Source organism: Panthera tigris, chromosome C1 (assembly GCF_018350195.1).
Source record: "Panthera tigris isolate Pti1 chromosome C1, P.tigris_Pti1_mat1.1, whole genome shotgun sequence".
Taxonomy (NCBI): Eukaryota; Metazoa; Chordata; class Mammalia; order Carnivora; family Felidae; genus Panthera; species Panthera tigris.
In genome coordinates this window covers 148,102,498-148,123,905 of record NC_056667.1, presented here as the reverse complement: position 1 = coordinate 148,123,905, position 21,408 = coordinate 148,102,498, and the positions used below count along the sequence as shown (strand labels likewise).

At 36.1% G+C, this 21,408-nt stretch overlaps 1 protein-coding gene across 4 annotated transcripts in view; it reads left to right on the top strand.

Annotated features, from left to right (window-relative positions):
- The window catches only part of LOC102951351 (lymphocyte antigen 75), a 133,669-nt gene that overhangs the window by 52,315 nt on the left and 59,946 nt on the right, over positions 1-21,408 (top strand). For 3 of the 4 annotated variants that reach the window (XM_042994543.1, XM_042994540.1, XM_042994541.1), the window contains exons 15-25: positions 368-436; positions 2,788-2,902; positions 6,971-7,006; positions 7,390-7,565; positions 8,430-8,497; positions 8,769-8,848; positions 9,429-9,568; positions 11,509-11,614; positions 12,036-12,196; positions 19,121-19,250; positions 20,482-20,708. In XM_042994543.1, coding sequence (XP_042850477.1) covers positions 368-436; positions 2,788-2,902; positions 6,971-7,006; positions 7,390-7,565; positions 8,430-8,497; positions 8,769-8,848; positions 9,429-9,568; positions 11,509-11,614; positions 12,036-12,196; positions 19,121-19,250; positions 20,482-20,708 — 1,308 coding nt within the window. The remainder of the gene's footprint in view (positions 1-367; positions 437-2,787; positions 2,903-6,970; positions 7,007-7,389; positions 7,566-8,429; positions 8,498-8,768; positions 8,849-9,428; positions 9,569-11,508; positions 11,615-12,035; positions 12,197-19,120; positions 19,251-20,481; positions 20,709-21,408) is intronic. The other variant, XM_042994542.1, reaches the window with a different exon arrangement.

Genomic DNA, 21,408 nt, shown 5'->3' with positions numbered 1-21,408 from the left:
TGACTTTCATTTTTAAATGGGTACATGTCTGAAATTAGTTAACTGAATAACTAGCATTTCAACAGATGCCAAAAAAAAGGTCTTTTGTAAACTCCTGATTCTCTGTGATCCCAGATGCAAACTTAATACACCGCTAACTTCCACTTCTGTAACTATAGCTTCCTTCGTTGGGAAACTGATGACAGTACGATATTTTCTAAGTCATCTGATGATTTAACATCCTGATATTAAAAAAAAGAGAGAGATGAAAAGTTTTCCTTCCATGGCATGTGAATGTGTTTGAGTTATTAAAGCTTCCTAAATTACATCTAAATTGCAAATATATATACATCAGTCTTAAGTTCTCAAGCCTCTCTTGTTCTTTAAGGTGTCTACTATCATCATGGAAAATGAGTTTCAGCAGGATTATGATATCAGAGACTGTGCGGCTGTCAAGGTCGGTACAATGCTGGAAAATCTGCATATTTAAAAAATAAATTTGACATTGTGTTCAGTCAGGCAACAGATCCACAGAGTGCCTTTTGTGTGTGGAGCATGATATTGGGTGCAGTGGAAGGTAAGAACCAAGCTACCTAACTTACACTTCATTTGAGAAGATAAAATTCATATTCAGGCAAGATGGCTTTTATTACTGTACAGTAATAGGCTCCAAGTGAATGAGCTGAGGAGCACTAATGAAACTCAGAAGAAGTGATTCCTATGGCCTATTTCCAGAAGGAGGTGGGACTTGAACTGTGCTGTTGCACAGGTAGGATAGGGTAAGCCTTTCCAATGGGGGATGACATGAGGAGGTGGCATAAAATCACAAGAGAGTTGAAGGGAGAGGCTAAGGCAGTGAGAACAGAATACAGATCAAGAAGGTTTCTTTGGTGCCGTGGTTGAGAACAAAGTTGAGGGGGGTGGCGCCTGGGTGGCTCAGTCGGTTGAGCCTCTGACTCTTGATTTTGGCTCAGGTCATGATCTCACAGTTTGTGAGATCAAGCCCCACAGTGGGCTCTTCATTGACAGTGTGGAGCCTGCTTGGGATTCTCTCTCTCCCTCTCTCTCTGCCCTCTCCCTGTACTCGAGCCCACTCACCCTTTCTCTCTCTCTCTCTCAAAATAAATAAACCAAAAAAAAAAAAAAAGAAAAAAAAGTTGGGAAATTAGATTGATGGTAAGCAACAGCATTATTAAGGATTTTTGACAAGAAACCAAGGAGGGCGAAGAAGATTCATATCAAGTCAGATTTCAAGATGCAGCAGATAGGATCAGAAGACAATAAAAGACCAGTTAGGTATCTTCCTTTGCAACATTCGTTCACTTATTGATTCCACTAATGACAGTCCAAACATTGGACTAGATGATTGACAGTGGTGATAGTGATGATGGTGGCAGCAGCTAATACTTGTGGACTCATGAGCCAGGCACAGTGCTAGGCATGTCACACTTATTATTTCATTTAATGCTTACATGACCTTGTGAGGTAGGTACTATTACCATATTCACCTTATGAGTTCTGAGAAATTTGAGTTCTGAGTGAGTATACATGATTATAGAACTGAAATTTAACCCCCCGTGTCTGGGTCCACCCTGCTATATGACTAGGCATTTATAGAAACAGTCAGAAAGGATACTGGCTTATGGAGAAAATACTACATTTTAGTTTAGATATTTTGAATTCAAGCTAGTGGTAAGAAATATTCTATAGTAAGTTGAAGTTAAGAGACTGGAGTTGAAGGAACAATGTATATTAAAAAAGTATAAAGGGCCAAAAGTGGATTTAGGGGAATCATCAATGCATAGAATGTAAGATGAGGAAGTAGGAGACCTATAAATGATATCTTTGCTATGCACGCCCAAGAAAGAGATTCAAGAAGGTGATTGCCCAGAAGTGCTGCAGGAAGGTTGAGAAAAGAACTGAAAAGTTCATTGGAAAACACTAGTTTCTAAGCACCTGTTCTAGTAATAAACTATATAGTATCATGCCATTTTTATAGAATTCTATTTAACACATGAGAAGATGACAACTTCAAAGAAGCTTATAAAGTTTCCAGAACACTGATGCAATAAACTATGTTCTATGTAAGTAGAATCCCTATGTGCGAAGAGAGTCAAAAATCTACCAAAGAACTAAATAAAAGAGACACTGATGCTACCTGTGTCAGGAACAAGACCAGCCAGGGCAGTGTTCTGGAAGGAGAATCTCACCTAACCTGCCACAGTACCCACCAGAATCTTGGTCATAAGAGAGAGCAGTCCAAAGAATGGTGGCGGTTCCTCCCAGGTCATGCCCTCTCCTTTCCTTTCTTCTCTGCTTGCTGGCTGGGGTTTGTAGAGAGCGATCTTGGATCACATAGAAGAAGCTCACATCCTGGCAGTGCAGAGCAACACCACAGCAGGAACCTAGGCCCTTGATATCAGCCTCTAATGTCACATTTCACAGATCTGCTTTCATCACAGTCTGCTATTTGGAAGCCACGGAAATAAGCATCTTTTTCTAGCTTGACCTTTCTCAAATTTAAAGGTGCAACCTACAATTTCGTATCAACAAGAACAGGAAAAAAAAGCAATAATTTATATTTTGGACATAAACATGACCTTATCATAAACATGACCTTATTTCCTTTATCAGCCCCTTTGAAGGTTCTTGATTAGGCTGTTAACCGTTTAAACACTGTGTTCATTCATTAAACAAATAACTTAGGTGCTAGAGCTAAAATAGATTAAACGCTATAGGGCCTAAAGTTTAGTGTTTTATAAACCTGCATTGACTTCAGAATTGTCTGCAATTCTCTTCCTCCTTTAGGTCATTCACAGGCCAGGGAGAAGAAGCTGGTATTTCTATGATGACAGAGAATTTATTTACTTACGACCTTTTGCTTGTGATACAAAACTTGAATGGGTATGCCAGATTCCAAAAGGTAAGTGGTAGTTATTCCTTTTCACAGTCTTCTCATGTGAACATTGTAAATGCTGAGCCTAAAGTGCCTAAGAGAGCATTTTAGTCTATAATCATAATTTTAAAAAGCCTATAAAGGCACAGTTAATACATTAAGCTCCATCCTGCTAGACTCCTACCCTGAGTACAAGGCTGGCTTATTGAGATTAGATGGTACCTTCCTCTTTGATCATGAAAGAATGTGTATAGAAAATAAAATTTAAGTTGAATTTAGAGAGATTAGATTTGGAAATGAAAGATTAATTCAACTAAAAGAAGATACATAGTGGAGGGAATCATTTCAATTTTTATTTTGATGCAAAATGAAGATAAACTTGGGAAGAACGAGGCAAGAATCAAGAAATCAAAATTTGGCAGGTCTCTGTAACATGTGGAAGCAATCTGCACTGAACTCCCATAGTGCTAATAGTTTATGGAATTCAAGTTCAAATCTAGGAGACCAGTTAGCTTGATAGTAGAGGCTTTGGTGACAAAAAGGAGAGAAAGGGGAATAAAGAGATACCTTTTTATTTAGCTTGTTACTAGGAAAATGTTAAAGAATATTAAGGAAAGAGTTAAGAAGATTTTTAACACTCAAATTGTTTTTCAATAATTTTAAAATAATTTTAAGTAGTTTTATTGGATATATTAAATTAAGTAGTGGTAAATTCACAGAAAGCTCTAAAGGAAATTTCTGAACTGAATGTAAATCATTGGAACTAAAGGTAGATCCTCTACTAAGCTCTCAAAGAACCCAGAGTGTCCCTTCATACAACTATCTATTAGAACATTGTTCTTTTTCCCTAAGAAGGCCACCATATTGCCTTTAAAAGAGCTTCAGACATGATATCCAGTACAGTAACTGGAGAGTCTCTTTCACAAAAGCAACTGGCAGGCCATTAATAAAAGAGGGAACTGTGTGTGTGTTGACAGGGTTTTTCCAGTAGAGAAATTATACCTGAGGTATTCCTGATTATTTGATTAAACCTGCAAAGGAACAAAGGGAAGCCAATCCGGATACCCTTTAAACAAGCAGAGAAGTAACTAACATATATGACTAATTTGGATAACTCTCTGGTTTGAAGCAGGAGTGGTGATCTTCCCATTAATCTTTAGTATTTGCTAACATGCCACAGACAGTGTCATTGCTCCCTCCAAACTGTGTCCTCACTGGTATCTACTACCCCACCCCTGTGCCTCCTATCTGAGTAGTGGGGCAAACCCAAGAGTTCACACCAGCATAACTAGAGAAATTACAAACGAGTAAGTACAGGAAATATTATGAAGAGCATGTAGTTGTCTTTTTGTCTTTTTTATATATTTTTTTATTTTAAATAAAAAAGAAGGGAATTAACAAGCTTAGCAAACATAAATCAATTAACTAACTAAATAAATCTTCTAAATAACAGTACCCCTGCTCTCCTCATGTAGAAATAAATTTAAAAACTAAAGAACTTCCTTAGTCTATTCACAATTGTCTGAAGAAATTAGTGATTGTTTGATCCAGAAGTTTAAATGTTAGGGAAACTTCCCTTTGATAACCCCTAAATTCTAAGTTATAATGTGTCATATTCACCTAGCTGTATGTTTTCTCAGTTAGTAGAGCAGCTAAAGTCTGCTCAACTGGATATTTCTGTATCAATCTGTATTTTTCTGGTTTTGTTAAAGCAGTTTATAAACCTCAGTAACCTAAATCATCATACCTTTGCTCTAGTTCCTGCCTTTTTTTTTCCATAAAGAAGTTATCCTACCTATTTTTTTTTAATTTATTTTTTTATTTTGAGAGAGAAAGTGTGGGTTGGGGAGGGGCAGAGACAGAGAGGGAGAGAGAGAATCCCAAGCAGGCTCTTCACTGTCAGCATGGAGCCCGATGTGGGGCTCAAACTCACAAACCATGAAACCATGACCTGAGCCAAAGTCAGATGCTTAACTGACTGAGCCACCCAGGTGCCCCTGTCCTTTTTTAAATGTTTATTTATTTATTTTGAGCGAGAGAGTGAGTGAGCACACACGCACAAGCCAGAGAGGGGCAGAGAGAGAAGGGGAGAGAGAGAATCCCACGCAGGCTCCACCCTGTCAGTGCAGAGCCCCATGCAGGGCTCAAATGCAGGAACTTCAAGATCATGACCTGAACCGAGATTAAGAGCTTGCACTTAACTAACTAAGCCACCTGGGTGCCCTTTGCTCCTGCCTTTTTTAAAAAGGTAAAAGATTTATAAGATCTGAAGAGAAACCAGAGTATTTGCCTTTTTTATTACCTGATCCAATTGTTTCTAATTAGTCCCCCTTCTCTAAAAGGGATACTTTGACAACCTAGAAATTTTAAATAGCCATAGCCGCTATAGATATACATAATTTTAAAATATTCTTTTCTTTAAATGAACAAATAGTATCAAAAATAAGACTCATAAAAATGTCTTTAGTAAAATCATCTATAATGCCACTACCCAAACACAACAAGTAGTATATTATACTTCTTTTTTTTTTTTTTCAACGTTTTTTATTTATTTTTGGGACACAGAGAGACAGAGCATGAACGGGGGAGGGTCAGAGAGAGAGGGAGACACAGAATCGGAAACAGGCTCCAGGCTCCGAGCCATCAGCCCAGAGCCTGACGCGGGGCTCGAACTCACGGACCGCGAGATCGTGACCTGGCTGAAGTCGGACGCTTAACCGACTGCGCCACCCAGGCACCCCTATACTTCTTGATAACTTGCACATACATACGTAATCTTGTGAAGAAAAAAAAATTTGCATTCTGCTTTTCTCACTAATTTAAAGAAATTTCAAGGTTAGACATAGCTTCCCCCAAGACACAAATGAACAGAACTTTTTGATGGAGATTACAAACAAGAAACTATGTATATTTTTAATTGATTTGACCCATTGTTGATAGAAATTACCCAGTATGCAGAGAACGACTCACAGAGAGAAACCCAAGATGTTAGATACATAGACAGTCCTCTAAGTAGGGTCATCTGTCCATTAGGCCCAGATACAACAGCGAAATTAAGAACAGCTATTTTGCCCTGTAATTTATAAGATTCATCAAATTATATCTTTGCCTTGGAATGGCATGACATTTGACCGACTCTTGATCTTAGGGTCATGAGTTCAAGCCCCGTGTCGGGCTCCGAGCTGGGAGTGAAGCCTACTTAAAAAAAAAAAAAAAAAAAGAAAGAAAGAAGTTGGGGAGAAGAAGGCAACAAGCATTCTGGGGAAGCTACTCTGCCCTGCAACTGTCTGGGTACTTTTGAAGGCGTGGTCTTAAGCTGATTTTCACAGTCTTTGTGAGTATGGTAGCAGAATCTTGTTTTTTTATTTATAGAGTAGAGAGTTGAGGCTCAGGGAGTTAAACAGCTAATCCAAAGTCCCACAGCAGTAAAGGGTCTGAGGGCATTTGGAAACTGACCCGCTCAACTTCAAAGACGAAAATTCTTTGTAATGTACTGTATTTTCTCTGTTTCCAACTAGGAATTCTGGGTGATTTTTATTATTTTTCTCCCAGCTTTGTCTCTTAAAAAAGCTTCTTAAAAAATTCAGTACTGAATTACTCTACATTGTTTACAAGGATATCCTAAGACAATGAACTCAACTAACCCAGGTTTATGGAACAATTACTCAAATTGTGTTGGATGGAGAAGTAGTTAGCTTCTGAATAATCTCATCCTACAATGATTGTCTTGGTGCCTATTCCTTACTGCTCATATGTAATGTATATGATATACTCATTTGCTTATTTATACTTTCTAATTATTAACTGTATCTTATCCGTCTAGTCTTCCTTTGTGACTTAGTGATATAAGGTAGAGAACTGCTAGTAATACGTTAATAGTAATAGATCTGCTTTTTTGATTGCCACTAAAGCAGCTTTAGCTTAGGCCCCACGAAATTCAAACTGAAGCAATCATAATATGAAAGGTAATGGTTTGGCCATAAATGGTCAAACTCAGCAATTCTGCAAGTCTTCTTGAGTTAGATTAAAGGCACTTACTGACATTATCTCTAATTGGGTACTAATTTTAAGCCTTTTGCTTTCTTTCTTATATAGGCTTTACTCCAAAAACACCAGACTGGTACAATCCAGGTAAGTTAAGGAAACTAAAATTTAGCCAAAGCTGCTTTTACCTTCTCAATAATGTATTTAGTTAATTATTTAAGCCATGGCCTAAGTGCCAGCTTTTCTATCACATCTTCAATGGAGGTGAAGTATCTCCAGGCAGGAAAGGTGATTGGCTGATGTGGAATGAGACTTTGAGGCTGGATTTGTGCTCCTCTGTGAGTACAGAAGGCTGGCTGTATCTCTCACTGGCTCAACAATCCTTGGTGCCTTGCAGACAGCACTGCCCTGGCCAGAGAGAGCCAATAATCTAAATGGATTACTATTTATAAGTAGTTTTGAATATTAATTTGTGTTTAGAGGCTGCATTTTGATTTGTACATAATTCTGATATTCTTCTTCTTCTTTAGAGCGTGCTGGAATTCATGGACCTCCAGTTGTCATTGAAGGGAGTGAATATTGGTTTGTTGCTGATCCTCACTTAAACTATGAAGAAGCTGTGCTGTATTGTGCTAGCAATCACAGCTCCCTGGCTACACTGACATCTTTGACAGGACTAAAAGCCATCAAAAACAAAATAGCAAACGTAATTTGAGATAATATATTAATTTTTTTTTCTTATTTTCATTATTTATTCCACTAAAAAATATTTCAGCTTATTGGGGCGCCTGGGTGGCTTAGTCGGTTGAACGTCCGACTTCGGCTCAGGTCATGATCTCACAGTCCATGAGCTCGAGCCTCGCGTCGGGCCCTGTGCTGACAGCTCGGAGCCTGAAGCCTGCTTCTGATTCTGTGTCTCTCTGTCTCTCTGCCCCTCCCCCACTGCTCTATCTCTCTCACTCTCAAAAATGAATAAATGTTAAAAAAAAAAACATATTTCAGGAATCTTGCCAAAATCTACAAAAGTTAAATGTTTCTTTCAAGTAAAATTTGCCTAACAACATCCAAATTCATCATTTCATGTTAGAAAAGTTAAATAGAACTGCACAATGTTTTAAAATATTCAAGATTAAATATAAATGTCAATTTATAAGATGAACATCAATAGATAATATAAATTACTCTAATTCTTTTGTAGTAAAAGTTAATTTTATAGTTGAGTTTCTGTTTCTTCTAATAACTAACTTTGCAAAATATCTTTGTGGGAAAAATAATTTTTATATTTTTAAATGTATAATTCCTTGTAGTATATCCTCTATATCCAATTAACATATGTCTGTTATTACAGTGACCATATTTTCTGTATGCAAAATAGCACATAGTGAATATACAGAAGTTTTCATCTACTTCTTTGGTGAAAGGACCTGGTGTATATAAGTTAGAGACCAAGGAATGTCTGGAAATTTTAGTGGTTGTGGTTATGGTAAGATAGGGTATGTAAATCAAAACTCTCTTAAAAAAGTCAACACATGTAAGGATGGGTGATTTGGTTGGTTGGTTTGTTTTTCAGATATCTGGTGATGAACAGAAGTGGTGGGTGAGAACTGCCGAACAGCCCATAGATCGTCACTTTCTTAAGTATGTGACACAATTGATGCTGCCTTTGTAAAGTCATTTTAAGAAAGCCCAAATTCCCTTTAGAAAAGGGATTGCTATTTGCAATTTGTTTTGAACATTAATCTGTGAACTGTGTAGACTAGAGAAACCAAGTCTTTTTGCATATTAACATTAAGAAAAAAGTGGTATAAAATAATGGCATAACATTAAATTTAGAAGTAAAATTACAGTAAAAAACAGAATGGAACATGTAACTACGTTATGAGCTGTGAAATCTCTCCTTTTCTTTCAGCTCACGATATCTATGGCATCACTTTCCTGTAACATTTCGGGAGGAATGCTTGTACATGTCTGCCAAGACTTGGTTTAGCGGTAAATTAATTCCAAATCCTTTAATGTTAATTATGTAATATGTGAACTTCAGGTTCAATTACTAGCTTAACCTTGTTTTCCTTTTGATTATATGTTTGGTTGCTTCATCTTGTTTTGGCTTATTGCTAATGACTATGGCTCAAATTCCAAATGCAGATAAAGGTGCTTTTCACTGTGAATATTTTGACTTTATCCTAAAGCAGTTACTTAGAAATAAACTTACCAATTTCATAACTGATAAGCTTATAAACAAATTTGCCAAGATAAACAGGTAGCAATTCTAAATATAGTTTAGGTCTCTTTCCCCTTCATTAGCCTTTGCTTTCAACCTATTTTCTCGCCATCAGGAACTGTGGTAACAGTGGTCATTATACCAAATGGGTGCATTTTTATCAGCAACACTGGTGTACTATAACCTACTGATAATTATAGAAGATAGAAATGGCTAGAGGAGAAAAGGAATATAATTTAACTGTTTGGGAAAGATTGATTTGAAGAGATTTTCTTTACTACTGGATTGTTTTTAAAATTTGCTAAACAGAAAATTCTCACTACAGTAATCCTGCTTTTCATTTCTCAGACTTAAATAAACCTGCAGATTGTAGTACCAAGTTGCCCTTCATCTGTGAAAAATATAATGTCTCTTCATTAGAAAAATATAGTCCAGATTCTGCAGCTAAAATACAGTGCTCTGGGGATTGGATTGCTTTTCAGAATAAGGTAAAAAGAGAATTGCTACATTGTACAAATGATGATTGCTTTCATGCTGGTTGTATGGCCTGTGGCAGAACGCAGCCCATCAGATAACTTCACTAAGATAGACTCTGCATATTTCAGTAACTCACCTGATCCCTCTGCATTTCCAAAACCAAGTTGACTCTCAAGTTAGGCATGCCTACAGGTCTTTCCAAGTACTGTGTTCCTATTCTGTTGCTACTAAACTTAAATTGCTGATATTGATCTGTCAATGGATTGTAATACTTTAAATAGACTCTCTCTATAGCATGAAGGAAACTGACAGTTTCTGGCTGATAAATTTTCCCCCCTGAAAGAAAACATCCAAGCAGTATCTGTCACTTAAATTAGACCAGCATTCCCCAAACTACTTTTTGGGAACTACACATATGCTAACAAAATGCTCATCATTGATCTTGCTTCCAAAGGGGGCATTCTAGATCTGCCTCTTTTGAGATTCATAATCTGTATTGGTATATGTATCTCTTTGGAAATGCTAAGTAGAGAGATTGCTATAGTATGTTAAAACATCTGTTCTGTTACGTAAGAGAAGTTTGATGATAAGCAGGCTGGGGTTGGTGTGAGAGCCCCATGACATCTTCAAAAATGGTTCCTTTTGTCTTTTTGCTCTGCCATCCTTAGCATAATAAAACGTCCAAGCTCAAGTTCAGAGTGTTCTCTCTCGGGTCTTTTCTAGAAGCCACCCGATGATGATGATTTATATAGCTCATTGGCCACTGCAGTCTGTAAGGAAGATGAAAGAAAGCATTTTGTAGAATGTTTCAAGAAACACAATTTAGAGCATACTACTCCATACTAATGTGATCACAATATCAAAAAGAAAAAGGAAGATATGTGTCTGACAACTGAAAGCTCTGTACTAAAGCTAAGATATTAATTTTAAAAGTAGTACAATCTTTTTTCCCCAAGGTACTGGGACTAAATTAATTTACATAGTTGGTGTAATTTTGAATTAAAATATCCTGCCAAAAGAAACAGGGATGATTTCTTTTAAAATATCTGTTTTTATATAAGGAGGTGATGATTTGGAATGCAGCCTTTGAAGTCAGATGGAACACAATCTAAATGCTGACCATACCACTGTCTGGCTATTTCACTCATTGGAGAAGTTACTTAACTGCCCTGTGCCTCAGTTTCCCCCCATTTGTTGTGAGAATTAAATGAGATAATATTATGCAAACTGTTTAGCACATGGGAAGCACTCAATAAATGGGAGGTTTTGGGGCACCTGGGGGGCTCAGTCGGCTAAGCGGCCGACTTTGGCTCGGGTCATGATCTCGCGGTCCGTGAGTTCGAGCCCCGCGTCGGGCTCTGTGCTGACAGCTCAGAGCCTGGAGCCTGTTTCAGATTCTGTGTCTCCCTCTCTCTGACCCTCCCCTGTTCATGCTCTGTCTCTCCCTGTCTCAAAAATTAACAAAACGTTAATAAATAAATAAATAAATAAATAAATGGGAGGTTTAAAAAAAATAGTTTGACTAATAATAGACCACTCTAGTTGTTTATATTGAGAGCAGAGATCTGCATTCATATAGTACTACTTTGTGAATTTCCATCTCTCAGAGACCAAAAATTAGCAGCCCTCTAAAAGATGAGGTGTTTATGGGACACCTGGGTGGCTCAATCAGTTAAGCCTCTGACCTTTGATTTCGGCTCATGTCATGATCCCAGAGTCATGGGATTGAGCCCCGTGTCAGGCTCTGCACTGAACGTGGAGCCTGCTTAACACTCTCTCCTCTCCCTCTGTCCCTCTCCCTGGCTTGTGCGCGCTCTCTCTCTCTCTCTCTCATTCTCTCTCTCTTTAAAAAGAAATAAAGAAAAGATGAGGCGTTTACCTACTATGTGAGCTTTCCTGTGTCTGGAATCTTATTCTTCATAAGAATATTCTTCATGTTTTTTGTTTGCAGTGTTTTCTAAAAATCAAACCCAAGTCTCTCACATTTTCTCAAGCAAGTGATACTTGTCATACCTATGGTGGCACCCTTCCTTCAGTGTTGAGCCAGAGAGAACAAGGTAGCAGAATTGTTCTGAAAACATGTTTTATTCTGATCTGGGGAGCCAAGATAGTTTGGGGAGGTCGTGGGGAATTAGCATATTAAAAAATCTTATTAGGGGCACCTGGGTGGCTTAGTCAGTTAAGCACTTGACTCTTGGTTTTGGCTCAGGTTGTGAACTCGCAGTTGTGAGTTCAAGCCCCACATCGGGTTCCTCAATGACATTGCAGAGCCTGCTTGGGATTCTCTCTCTCTCCCTCTCCCCCTCTGCCCCTCCCCTGCTCATTCTGTCTTTCTCTCTCAAAATAAATAAATAAACTTATTTTACAGAATAGGTAAAAGACTATCTTTGTAGATAAGCAAGAGATATTCATTAACATTTTTAATATATCTTTAATTTGAATAAGTCAAATGCTTTAAAAAAAATCTCTTTCTGACAGATTTTATTACATCCTTGCTTCCGGATATGGAGGCTACATTATGGATTGGTTTGCGCTGGACTGCCTATGAAAGGATAAACAAGTGGACAGATAACAGGGAGCTGACATACAGTAACTTTCACCCATTGCTGTCTGGTTGGAGGCTGAAAATACCAGCAAATGTAAGTTTTTTTGAGTCAGAAATCTATATAGGTTTGTGACATACCCAAGTATTCCATAAATTACTAGATTAAGATAATAACAAGGGTCTATTGGGACACCTGAGTGGCTCAGGTGGTTAAGTGTCCAACTTCGGCTCAGGTCATGTATGATCTCATGGTTCATGAGTTCAAGCCCTGCATTGGGCTCCATGCTGACAGTGTGGATCCTGCTTTGGATTCTCTCTCTCTCTCTCTCTCTCTCTCTGTCCCTTCCCCATGTGCACGCACTCTCTCTGTCTGTCTCTCTCTCAATATAAATAAATAAGCATATAAAAAAAGAATAAAGGTCTATTTTATGAGTCCACTTATATGAAATGTGCAGAGCAGGCACATCTTTAAAGATAAAATGTAGATTAGTGTTTGCCAGAGGCTAAGGAGGAAGGAAAGATTGGGGGTGATGCCCAAAGGGCATGGCATTTCTTCTTGGAGTGGTAAAAATGTTCTAAAAATTGATTGGGGGTGATGGTTACATAATTGAATATACTAAGAACTATAGAATGTGTGCTTTAAATGGGTAAATTATATCACCTATGAGTAATATGTCAATAAAACTGTCCCAAGAAGAACAGGAGCTCCCCAGCATTCAGGCAGATGCCCCTGTTTTTCACAGTAGCTTCAGACTCCATGACACTTATTTTACAACCACAATAAGCCATCAAGGAGTGAGATGCAAATAGAAGCAAATATAAATGTTTTATTAACATTTTGGGATTTGGGGGCTGTCTCCTGGGGCCAAAAGTACAAAATTGGTGATTAGTGATCATTCTTCCCAAACAGCTACACACAAAGAAGCTATAGAAGGGAAAAAAGCATTGTGTTAACAATAGTTACCTTATACCATGATTCTGCTGCCCCCTGCTTCTGTCTTCCCTATTTGCTGGATATAAACCACCCTTTGCACAATGGCAAAGATTAAGAAATTAACTTTAAAGTCAAATTCCAAAGGTATGCCTAGACAACAGTTGATGTTCCTGATGCAGTATAACTTTGCTCAAGGTAGATGTTGGTGGCAAAGGGAACTCTGAGTCATATGTAATTATGTACAAAGTAAATATTAAAATAATGCTTGGTTATCATAGAAAATATGAAAGTTGTAGAAGAGTAAATGCAATAAAGAAAACTGTCAACCTGATTCTACTTATACTTAGGCCAGTAGCTTTCAAGGTTTCAACCATAACCCCATAGTAAAAAATACATTTAAATTACTATTTAGTACATGAATATAAATATAATACTGAATTGAAACAGATGTTTCAAGAAACAGTACTTACCCTTACAGCATATACCCACTGATATTTTCCTTCTATTTTATTTTATTCTAGTCTAGTCTAGTCTAGTCTAAGCTATTCTCCTTCTCCTATCCAATCCTATTTCATTATCACATATGTGAGTCAAGATCTACTGAATTGATGTCACAACCTACTAAATGAGTCACAGACTATATTTGAACCCACATCTAGGAAATCACAATAAGTATTTCAGCATTTTTCCTTCTAGGGCTTTTTCATATATTATCTTTCTGACATAGATAAAATCACAGTCTGTTTACCACTGTATACATACTATTGTATTCTACTTTCCTTATTTAGTATTATATAACAGTTTCTTATACCATTAAAAGATATACTTGATAAGCATTTTAATAGTTGCACAATACTTCAGGATAGATATGTGAGAATATTTAGGTTGTTTCCATTGTTGCACAATCATAAATAGTGCTATAGTGAACGTTTATGTGCATAATCTTTGGTTATATTTCAAATTACCTCCTTAAGATAGATTTTGGAAGTCATATAGCCAGATCAAAAGATGTAAGTAGTTATAAAGCTCTGATCACCAAATGCTTTCCAGAAATGTTTATGAGTTTATATTCTTATTAGCAATATATTATGATTGCCATTTTATCCATAGCAACATATTAACAATTTCTAACATTTGTTGAACATCTAATATGTGTCAGGTACTTTGCTAATGCATCATATACATTATTTCATTTAATCTGCATGACAGATGTGAAAAAGACTATTACCCCACCTCTATCTTAGAAATGTAAAAACAGAAGGAATCCTGTAACTTACCCCCAATTGTGCAGCCATGCACATTTAAATGTGTCAGAGTCACATTTAAATCTAGGTCCAAGATTCCACAGAACCAGTGTTCTTAGGTTCTTTACTACGTTGCTTGTAAGGGACATTGTCTTTTTTTTTTTTTTAATATTAAATTTATTGTCAAGTTGGTTTCCATACAACATCCAGTGTTCATCCCAACAGGTGCAAGGGGCATTGTCTTTTAAAAATTCTTGCTAATTTGGTAATTTAAATATGTCATATTTTTATTTATATTTCTCTGATATCTAATAAATTATATATAATAAGTTCTATAAGTTCAGTAGTAATTTGAATTTCATCAAGTATAAATGTTATGTTTTGCCAATATTTATCAAAGCCTTCATATATTTCTTTTTTCTTTCTTGCCTTCATGTATTTCTTATGATATTATAACTGTAAATATTAAACATGCTAACTCTCTATTTCCTGTGTTTACTAAAAATATTCCAGTACATTTTTAAACTCTGAATACCAAAAATATTCTAGAAATAAGTTTTGATTTTTTGCATATGTGTATATTCAAATCTGTTTATTTCCTTTTTTTCCTCCATTTCTATTAGATTACAAAACTCATCATGTAAATGTTACTTAAATATATGCTTATATTTTCTTTGCCTTTTTTTTCCTGACAGCATGGTACAGCCATGGTATGTTGTGTATGTTGTCAGTGAATACTTAAGGCATTTCCCTAGTCCTGTCTAACATCGTTTATTAAATACACTTCCATTTGTTAAAGACAATATGGGATGCCTCCTTTATTATATATTAAATGTGTGTGTATGTGATATGCTCTTACATAGCTATAACACGGATCTAAATACTATAATTTTGCCATATTTAAAAAAATGTAATAAGAATAGTTATCCTTTATGTATACCTTTAAACAATAGTTTTAGCTATTCTTGTCCATTCTTCCAAACTGTATTATTTAGTAAATTTCCAACTAAACTAATTAAATTAAAAAAAAACTTCTGATGAGAATTTGACAACATTTTAGGGAGAATTAACATCTTTTTATTAACCTTTCAATTTAAAAATATGGTGTACTATATCTCTCCATTTACTCAAGTCTTCCTTCAGAGCCCTCAGTGAAGTTTTTGTAATTCTGTCTCATTGCCTCTGAGAATGGCAGGTTTTTTCTTGATTTTCTGACAGGCAGAAAGCTATTATTTGGGTATATTTACATATGTATTTCATAGGCATCCATCTTCCTAAAAGCCTCAGTACTTCTCAGAGTTTTTCGCTACATTTTTTGGGGGGTTTCCTAATCAGATAATCATAATCTTCAAATACCTGTCCATGCTTCACCACATATGGCTGGACTTCCAGAACTGTTGTACTACCAGAAGTAATAACCACCAACCTAGACTTGCTCTGTATTTTCTGGACTGTCTGAAGTCTCTCATTGTTATATATGATACCTACTCTTTGTTTAAGTTTTATCATTCTAGAACTAGCTTATTTAGAACTTCTATTCAAGAATAAGTACTGAATTTTCTGAAGCTTATTTCCAGCATCTGCTAAAATTGTGGTATAGCTATAGTAAACCATTTTCATCTTCTTATCATAAAATCTAGTTGCTCAGAATGGATTATTATTTTACTAGTATACTGAATTGGATTTATTAGAATTTTATTTGAGAATGTTTTCATCTCTGTTCACAGAGTTGATTTTTTTATGCTATGTGGTCGGATTTTTTTTCCGATTACATCAGCTTCGTAAGATGAACTGGGTAGCTTTTTGCCTTTATGTTTTGAAATTATGACTCAGCCTGGAGAATTTTCTTTCCCTGAAAGTTTGAAGGAATTACCTAAAAAATCATGTGATGTTACTTTTCAGAGATCATTCTTTAATAATAAAAGGATTTGGTGTAGTGGTTGAGTGCTTAAACTCCAGAGTCACATTGTCTGCATTTGAATTCCATCCAGCCATTTAGTGTGCCTTTGTAAGTTCACTTAATTTTTCTTAAGCCTCAACTGTTCATCTGTAAATTCTGACACTGTTACACCTACAATACAATGTGAGAATTACATAGACAATTCATTTAAAGGTTTTAGCTCTCTGACGCATAGTGTTTAAAATGAACTATTAATATTAATTTTCAGTTTCCTCCAAAGTTACTGGTACATTTTGGATTTTCTGTTTCTCCTTATAAAAAGTATGCTAATTTGTAGTTTTCAAGAAAGTTGCCTACTTCATTTAGATTTTTTTTTTAAGTTTTTAAAATGTATTTAAGTAATCCCTACATCCCACATGGGGCTCGAACTCATAACCCCAAGATCAAGAGTCTCATGCTCTTCCAACTGAGACAGCCAGGTGCCCCTCATTTAGATTTTCTAATGTATTAGAATAAAATTGTGTATACTATTATCTTTTTAAATCTCCATATCTTAATTTCATTGTGTTTTTGCTTTTTCTTATTCAGATTTTTACAAAATTGGTGTGTTAATGGCTTCCTCTTCCCTCTTCTCCCCTCTCTACTCCTATTGCTTAAGATACATTTACAAATATTACTACATTTTCTATCCTGTTTTTCTTGGAGTTGTATTTTTATTCATTTTCTAATCTCCTGTATTCAATTCTTAGTTCATCTTTCCTTTAAAAACCAGAATACATTTAATAATATATATTTGCAGAATTCCACTATTGGGTATTCACCCAAATACCAAAACACAAATTCAAAAAGATATATACACCCCTATATCTATTGCTGCATTATTTACAATAGCCAAGATATGGAGGCAACCTAAGTATCCATTGATAGATGAATGGGTAAGGAAAATGTGGTACACACACACACACACACACACACACACACACACACACACACAGAAATACTACACAACCATAAGAATGGATGAGATCTTGCCATTTGTGACAACATGAATGGACATAGAGGGTATTATGCTAAGGGAAGTAAGTCAGACTGAGAAAGACAAATACCATTTCACTCCTATGTGGAAAACACTCATGTGAAAAAAGCAAAACAAATGAATAAGCAAATAAAAAGGATAGTCAGACCTATAAACACAGAGAACAAACTGAATGTTTGTTCAGAGAACAAACTGATAGTTGTCAGAGGAAGCGGAGTGGGAGAGTGGGCAAACGGGGTGAAGGGAAGAAGAAGTTATAGGCTTCCAGTTATGGGAATAAGTTACAGGAGTAACAGGATTATATAGTGACAGATGGTAGTTACACTTGTGGGGAGCATAGTATAACATATAGGGAAGCTAAATCACTATGTGGTATGCCTGAAACTAATGTACCTTTGTGTGTCAACTATTCTCAAATAAAACACTTAATAATAATACACATTTGCCTCTAAAAAAGTTTTACACACATCCCTGGTGATACTATTCTTTCCTATAATTATTTTATTTCAGTTCCATGTTTATTGTGTAACACGTGTGTATGTGTTTTTATAAAATTTGTAACTCCTGGGATAAGCCTACTTTTCTTATTTTTCTAAGTGTGTGATATGTTTCAAGCATACAAAAAATATAGGAACAATATACTTCGAAAAAATTTTTATACCTAGTATTATTGATTTGTGATCAGAGAATGAAATCTAAATAGATGTTTATGGATGTTTTTATAGTGACAGATACAGGATCAAAGCTTTAAGGTGAGTACTCTGTTGTAGTATACAGTTTGTCAACATAAAAAATTTAAAAACATCTAATAAATTAAATTATTCATTACTTTTTTTGCTTTGAAATATCAAGAATGATAGCAGAGTGTTAAATATTACTATAATTGAGTTTTAATCTTGTACCAGTTTTTCTTGATCTGTTTAAAATTTTTTTTAATGTTTATTTATTTTTGAGAGAGACAGAGACAGAATGCGAGTGGGGTAGGGGCAGAAGGAGAGGGAGACAATCCCAAGCAGGCTCCAGCCTCTGAGCTGTCAGCACAGAGCCCGACGCGGGGCTCGAACCTATGAAACTCTTCATAGAAAGAGTTTGGAAGTTTTCCTTCCATTTCTATTTTTTGAACAGTTTCAAGAGAATAGGTGTTAACTCTTCCTTAAATGTTTGGTAGAATTCCCCTGGAAAGCCATCTGGCTCTGGACTCCTGTTTTTTTGGCAGATTTTTGATTACTAATTCGATTTCCTTACTGGTTGTGGGTCTGTTCAAATTTTCTATATCTTCCTGGTTCAGTTTTGGTAGTGTATATGTTTCTAGGAATTTGTCCATTTCTTCCAGATTACCCATTTTATTGGCTTATAATTCCTCAAAATATTCTCTTACTATTGTTTTTATTTCTGTTGTGTTGGTCATGATCTGTCTTTCATTCTTGATTTTACTTATTTGGGTCCTTTCCTTTTTTCTTTTATAATTTCTAAAGTTAATTGCCCTTTTCCCATTCTTTGGAACTTTTGGAGGATTTTCTTGTGATTTCACAGTCAGCTCCTTAATGAAATTTTTATAGGACGAAAAATCCAATTTGGAATATAAAGTTCTCTTGCTGGGATCTTCAGACAGGTAGTTTCTTTTTTTTTTTTTTTTTTTTTTTTTTTTTTTTTTAATTTTTATTTATTTTTGGGACAGAGAGAGACAGAGCATGAACGGGGGAGGGGCAGAGAGAGAGGGAGACACAGAATCGGAAACAGGCTCCAGGCTCCGAGCCATCAGCCCAGAGCCTGACGCGGGGCTCGAACTCACGGACCGCGAGATCGTGACCTGGCTGAAGTCGGACGCTTAACCGACTGCGCCACCCAGGCGCCCCAGACAGGTAGTTTCATGATTATTTGTACATATTTGCCTTTTCCTTTAGATTTTTGAGGAAGAGTCCCAATACCACTGTGCTATAATGCTCAACCTCGAAAAGTCGCCTTATACTGGGACATGGAATTTTACTTCCTGCAGTGAGCACCACACTCTGTCTCTCTGTCAGAGATATTCAGGTATGAATTATCATCTAGATAACTATGCTACTTTATGCTGTTAGATATATACACTACTTTTTCATGAAAATCTTATAAATGAATTAATATTAATTTGTAAACATATAGCTTCCCTAAATTTTCAACATGGCTAAACTCATATTGGTTCAGTGAGTCAGATTATCTCAAATGGAATGTGATTTTTTTTTTTCAAGTGTCATTGCTTTACCTAATTAAATATCAAAATTAAGTATTGGTGCTGACAGCTCTGAGCCTGGAACCTGCTTTGGATTCTGTGTCTCCCTCGCTCTCTGCCCCTCCCCCGCTTGTGCTCTGTCTCTGTCTCTCAAAAATAAATAAATGTTAAAAAATGTTTTTTTTTTAAGAGGTCCATATTTTCAAAAAAGATGTTTTTCAAAAGTATCACATTGTTTCCATTGATCACAATGTTCTTAATAAATGATTAAAAAAAAAAACAAAACCTTTGGGGACGACTGGGTGGCTCAGCCACTTAAATGTTCAACTCTTGATTTGTTCTCCGGTCATGATCCCAGGGCCATGGGATTGATCCCTGCATTGGGCTCTGTGCTGAGCATGGAGCCTGCTTAAGATTCTTATTCTCTCTCCCTCTGCCCCTCCCTCTCTCTCTCTCAAAAATAAAAATAAATAAATAAACAAAAAAATAAATAAAATTTCTAAAAAGCTTAATCATGTAATGAGAACCTCAAGTAGATAATCCACGTGCTTCTAAGGAACTTTTTGTTTAATTAACCTATGGTCATTTGTCTCATACTGTTTAGTAACTGCTTTATTCAGGGAAGTACTGTAAAATAATAATTCAATATATCCTCTTGTGGGTTGTTTTGTACATTTTTTTCATGGGAGCTCTCCCAGATTAAAACTTTGTAAGGGAATACCTAACACCTCCTCTTGTTAAAGGAGTTCAAACAAAGGAGGTATTTGATACCAATCTGAAATGGTAATCTCATTGTAGCCTACTTTTACTTATGCCTTTTTTCCTTCCTAAATCAGATTAACAAAAACAATTTTGTTCCAATTTTAGAAAAAAAAAAAAGATGCGGCTCAAACATATTTGCCTAAGGTATACACCAAGCCATACCTAGTTCTCCCAACGAAAATCTAAAATAAACGAATAGATAAGTAATATCTAAAGTACTTATGGAGAAATGAAGAAATGTCCCATGCCTTGCAGAGTGGGTGGTTTTTGTGTTTTTTTTTCTTTTACACACAGAAATTGAAAGCAGACAGACCTTGCAGAATACTTCAGACACTATAAAGTATCTAAATAATTTGTACAAAATAATCCCGAAGAGTCTGACTTGGTTTGATGCTCTGAAGGAGTGTCAGAAAGATAACATGCACCTGGTGAGCATCACAGACCCTTACCAGCAGGCGTTCCTAACTGTGCAGACGGTCCTTCATAACTCTTCTTTATGGATTGGACTCTCCAGTCGAGACGTAAGTTTTCAGTCCCAACTTCCAGGATTGACTGACGAAACGTGAAATTTTTGTTGCGCACAGCATTTCTCATACCAGACCAAAAGAACCCAGAGGTTGTAAAATCTTACTCCACTGAGTAAATGTCATGAAGTGTATAATTTTTAGTGGTAGTCATCTTTCCACTGTTGAAAGTTCTGACGCTTTATTGTTTAGATTAAGGAGAAGTTCTAGTGGACATATGTAGATGAGCACTTCTTTTTATTCTAGTAAAAGACTGAGCTAGAAGCAGGAACTGCCATCTCTCCCCAGCCAGTGAAAAGCAGAGAGGAAGAGAAGAATTAAATCAGATGAGGTCCAGTGTGTAGAAGTACTGTGGCTTCTGATGAAGAGTCTTTTTATCCTTTTCAGAATCAGCAGAGTACAATTAAGCCTCTCTAAAAGTGGATTAGAGTAGTGTTTCACCACAGTTCAAGGCCTGATCCTGGATAGATGTCTTAAGTACTTCTAGTTTATTTCACAGCCCAGCAAAGAATACTAGTCTCCTGCTAATTCTCAGCGCTAAGCTACAAACATGTTACATAAACAGGAACATTTATGCTTCTGAAGCATTTAGCTATAATTAATAAGTATTTTTCTAAATAAAGGTATAGTAAAAAAAATAATAAATAAAGCTGTAGTATTTCTGTCAGTATTGTAGGTCATTTTTGTCTCTGTTCTA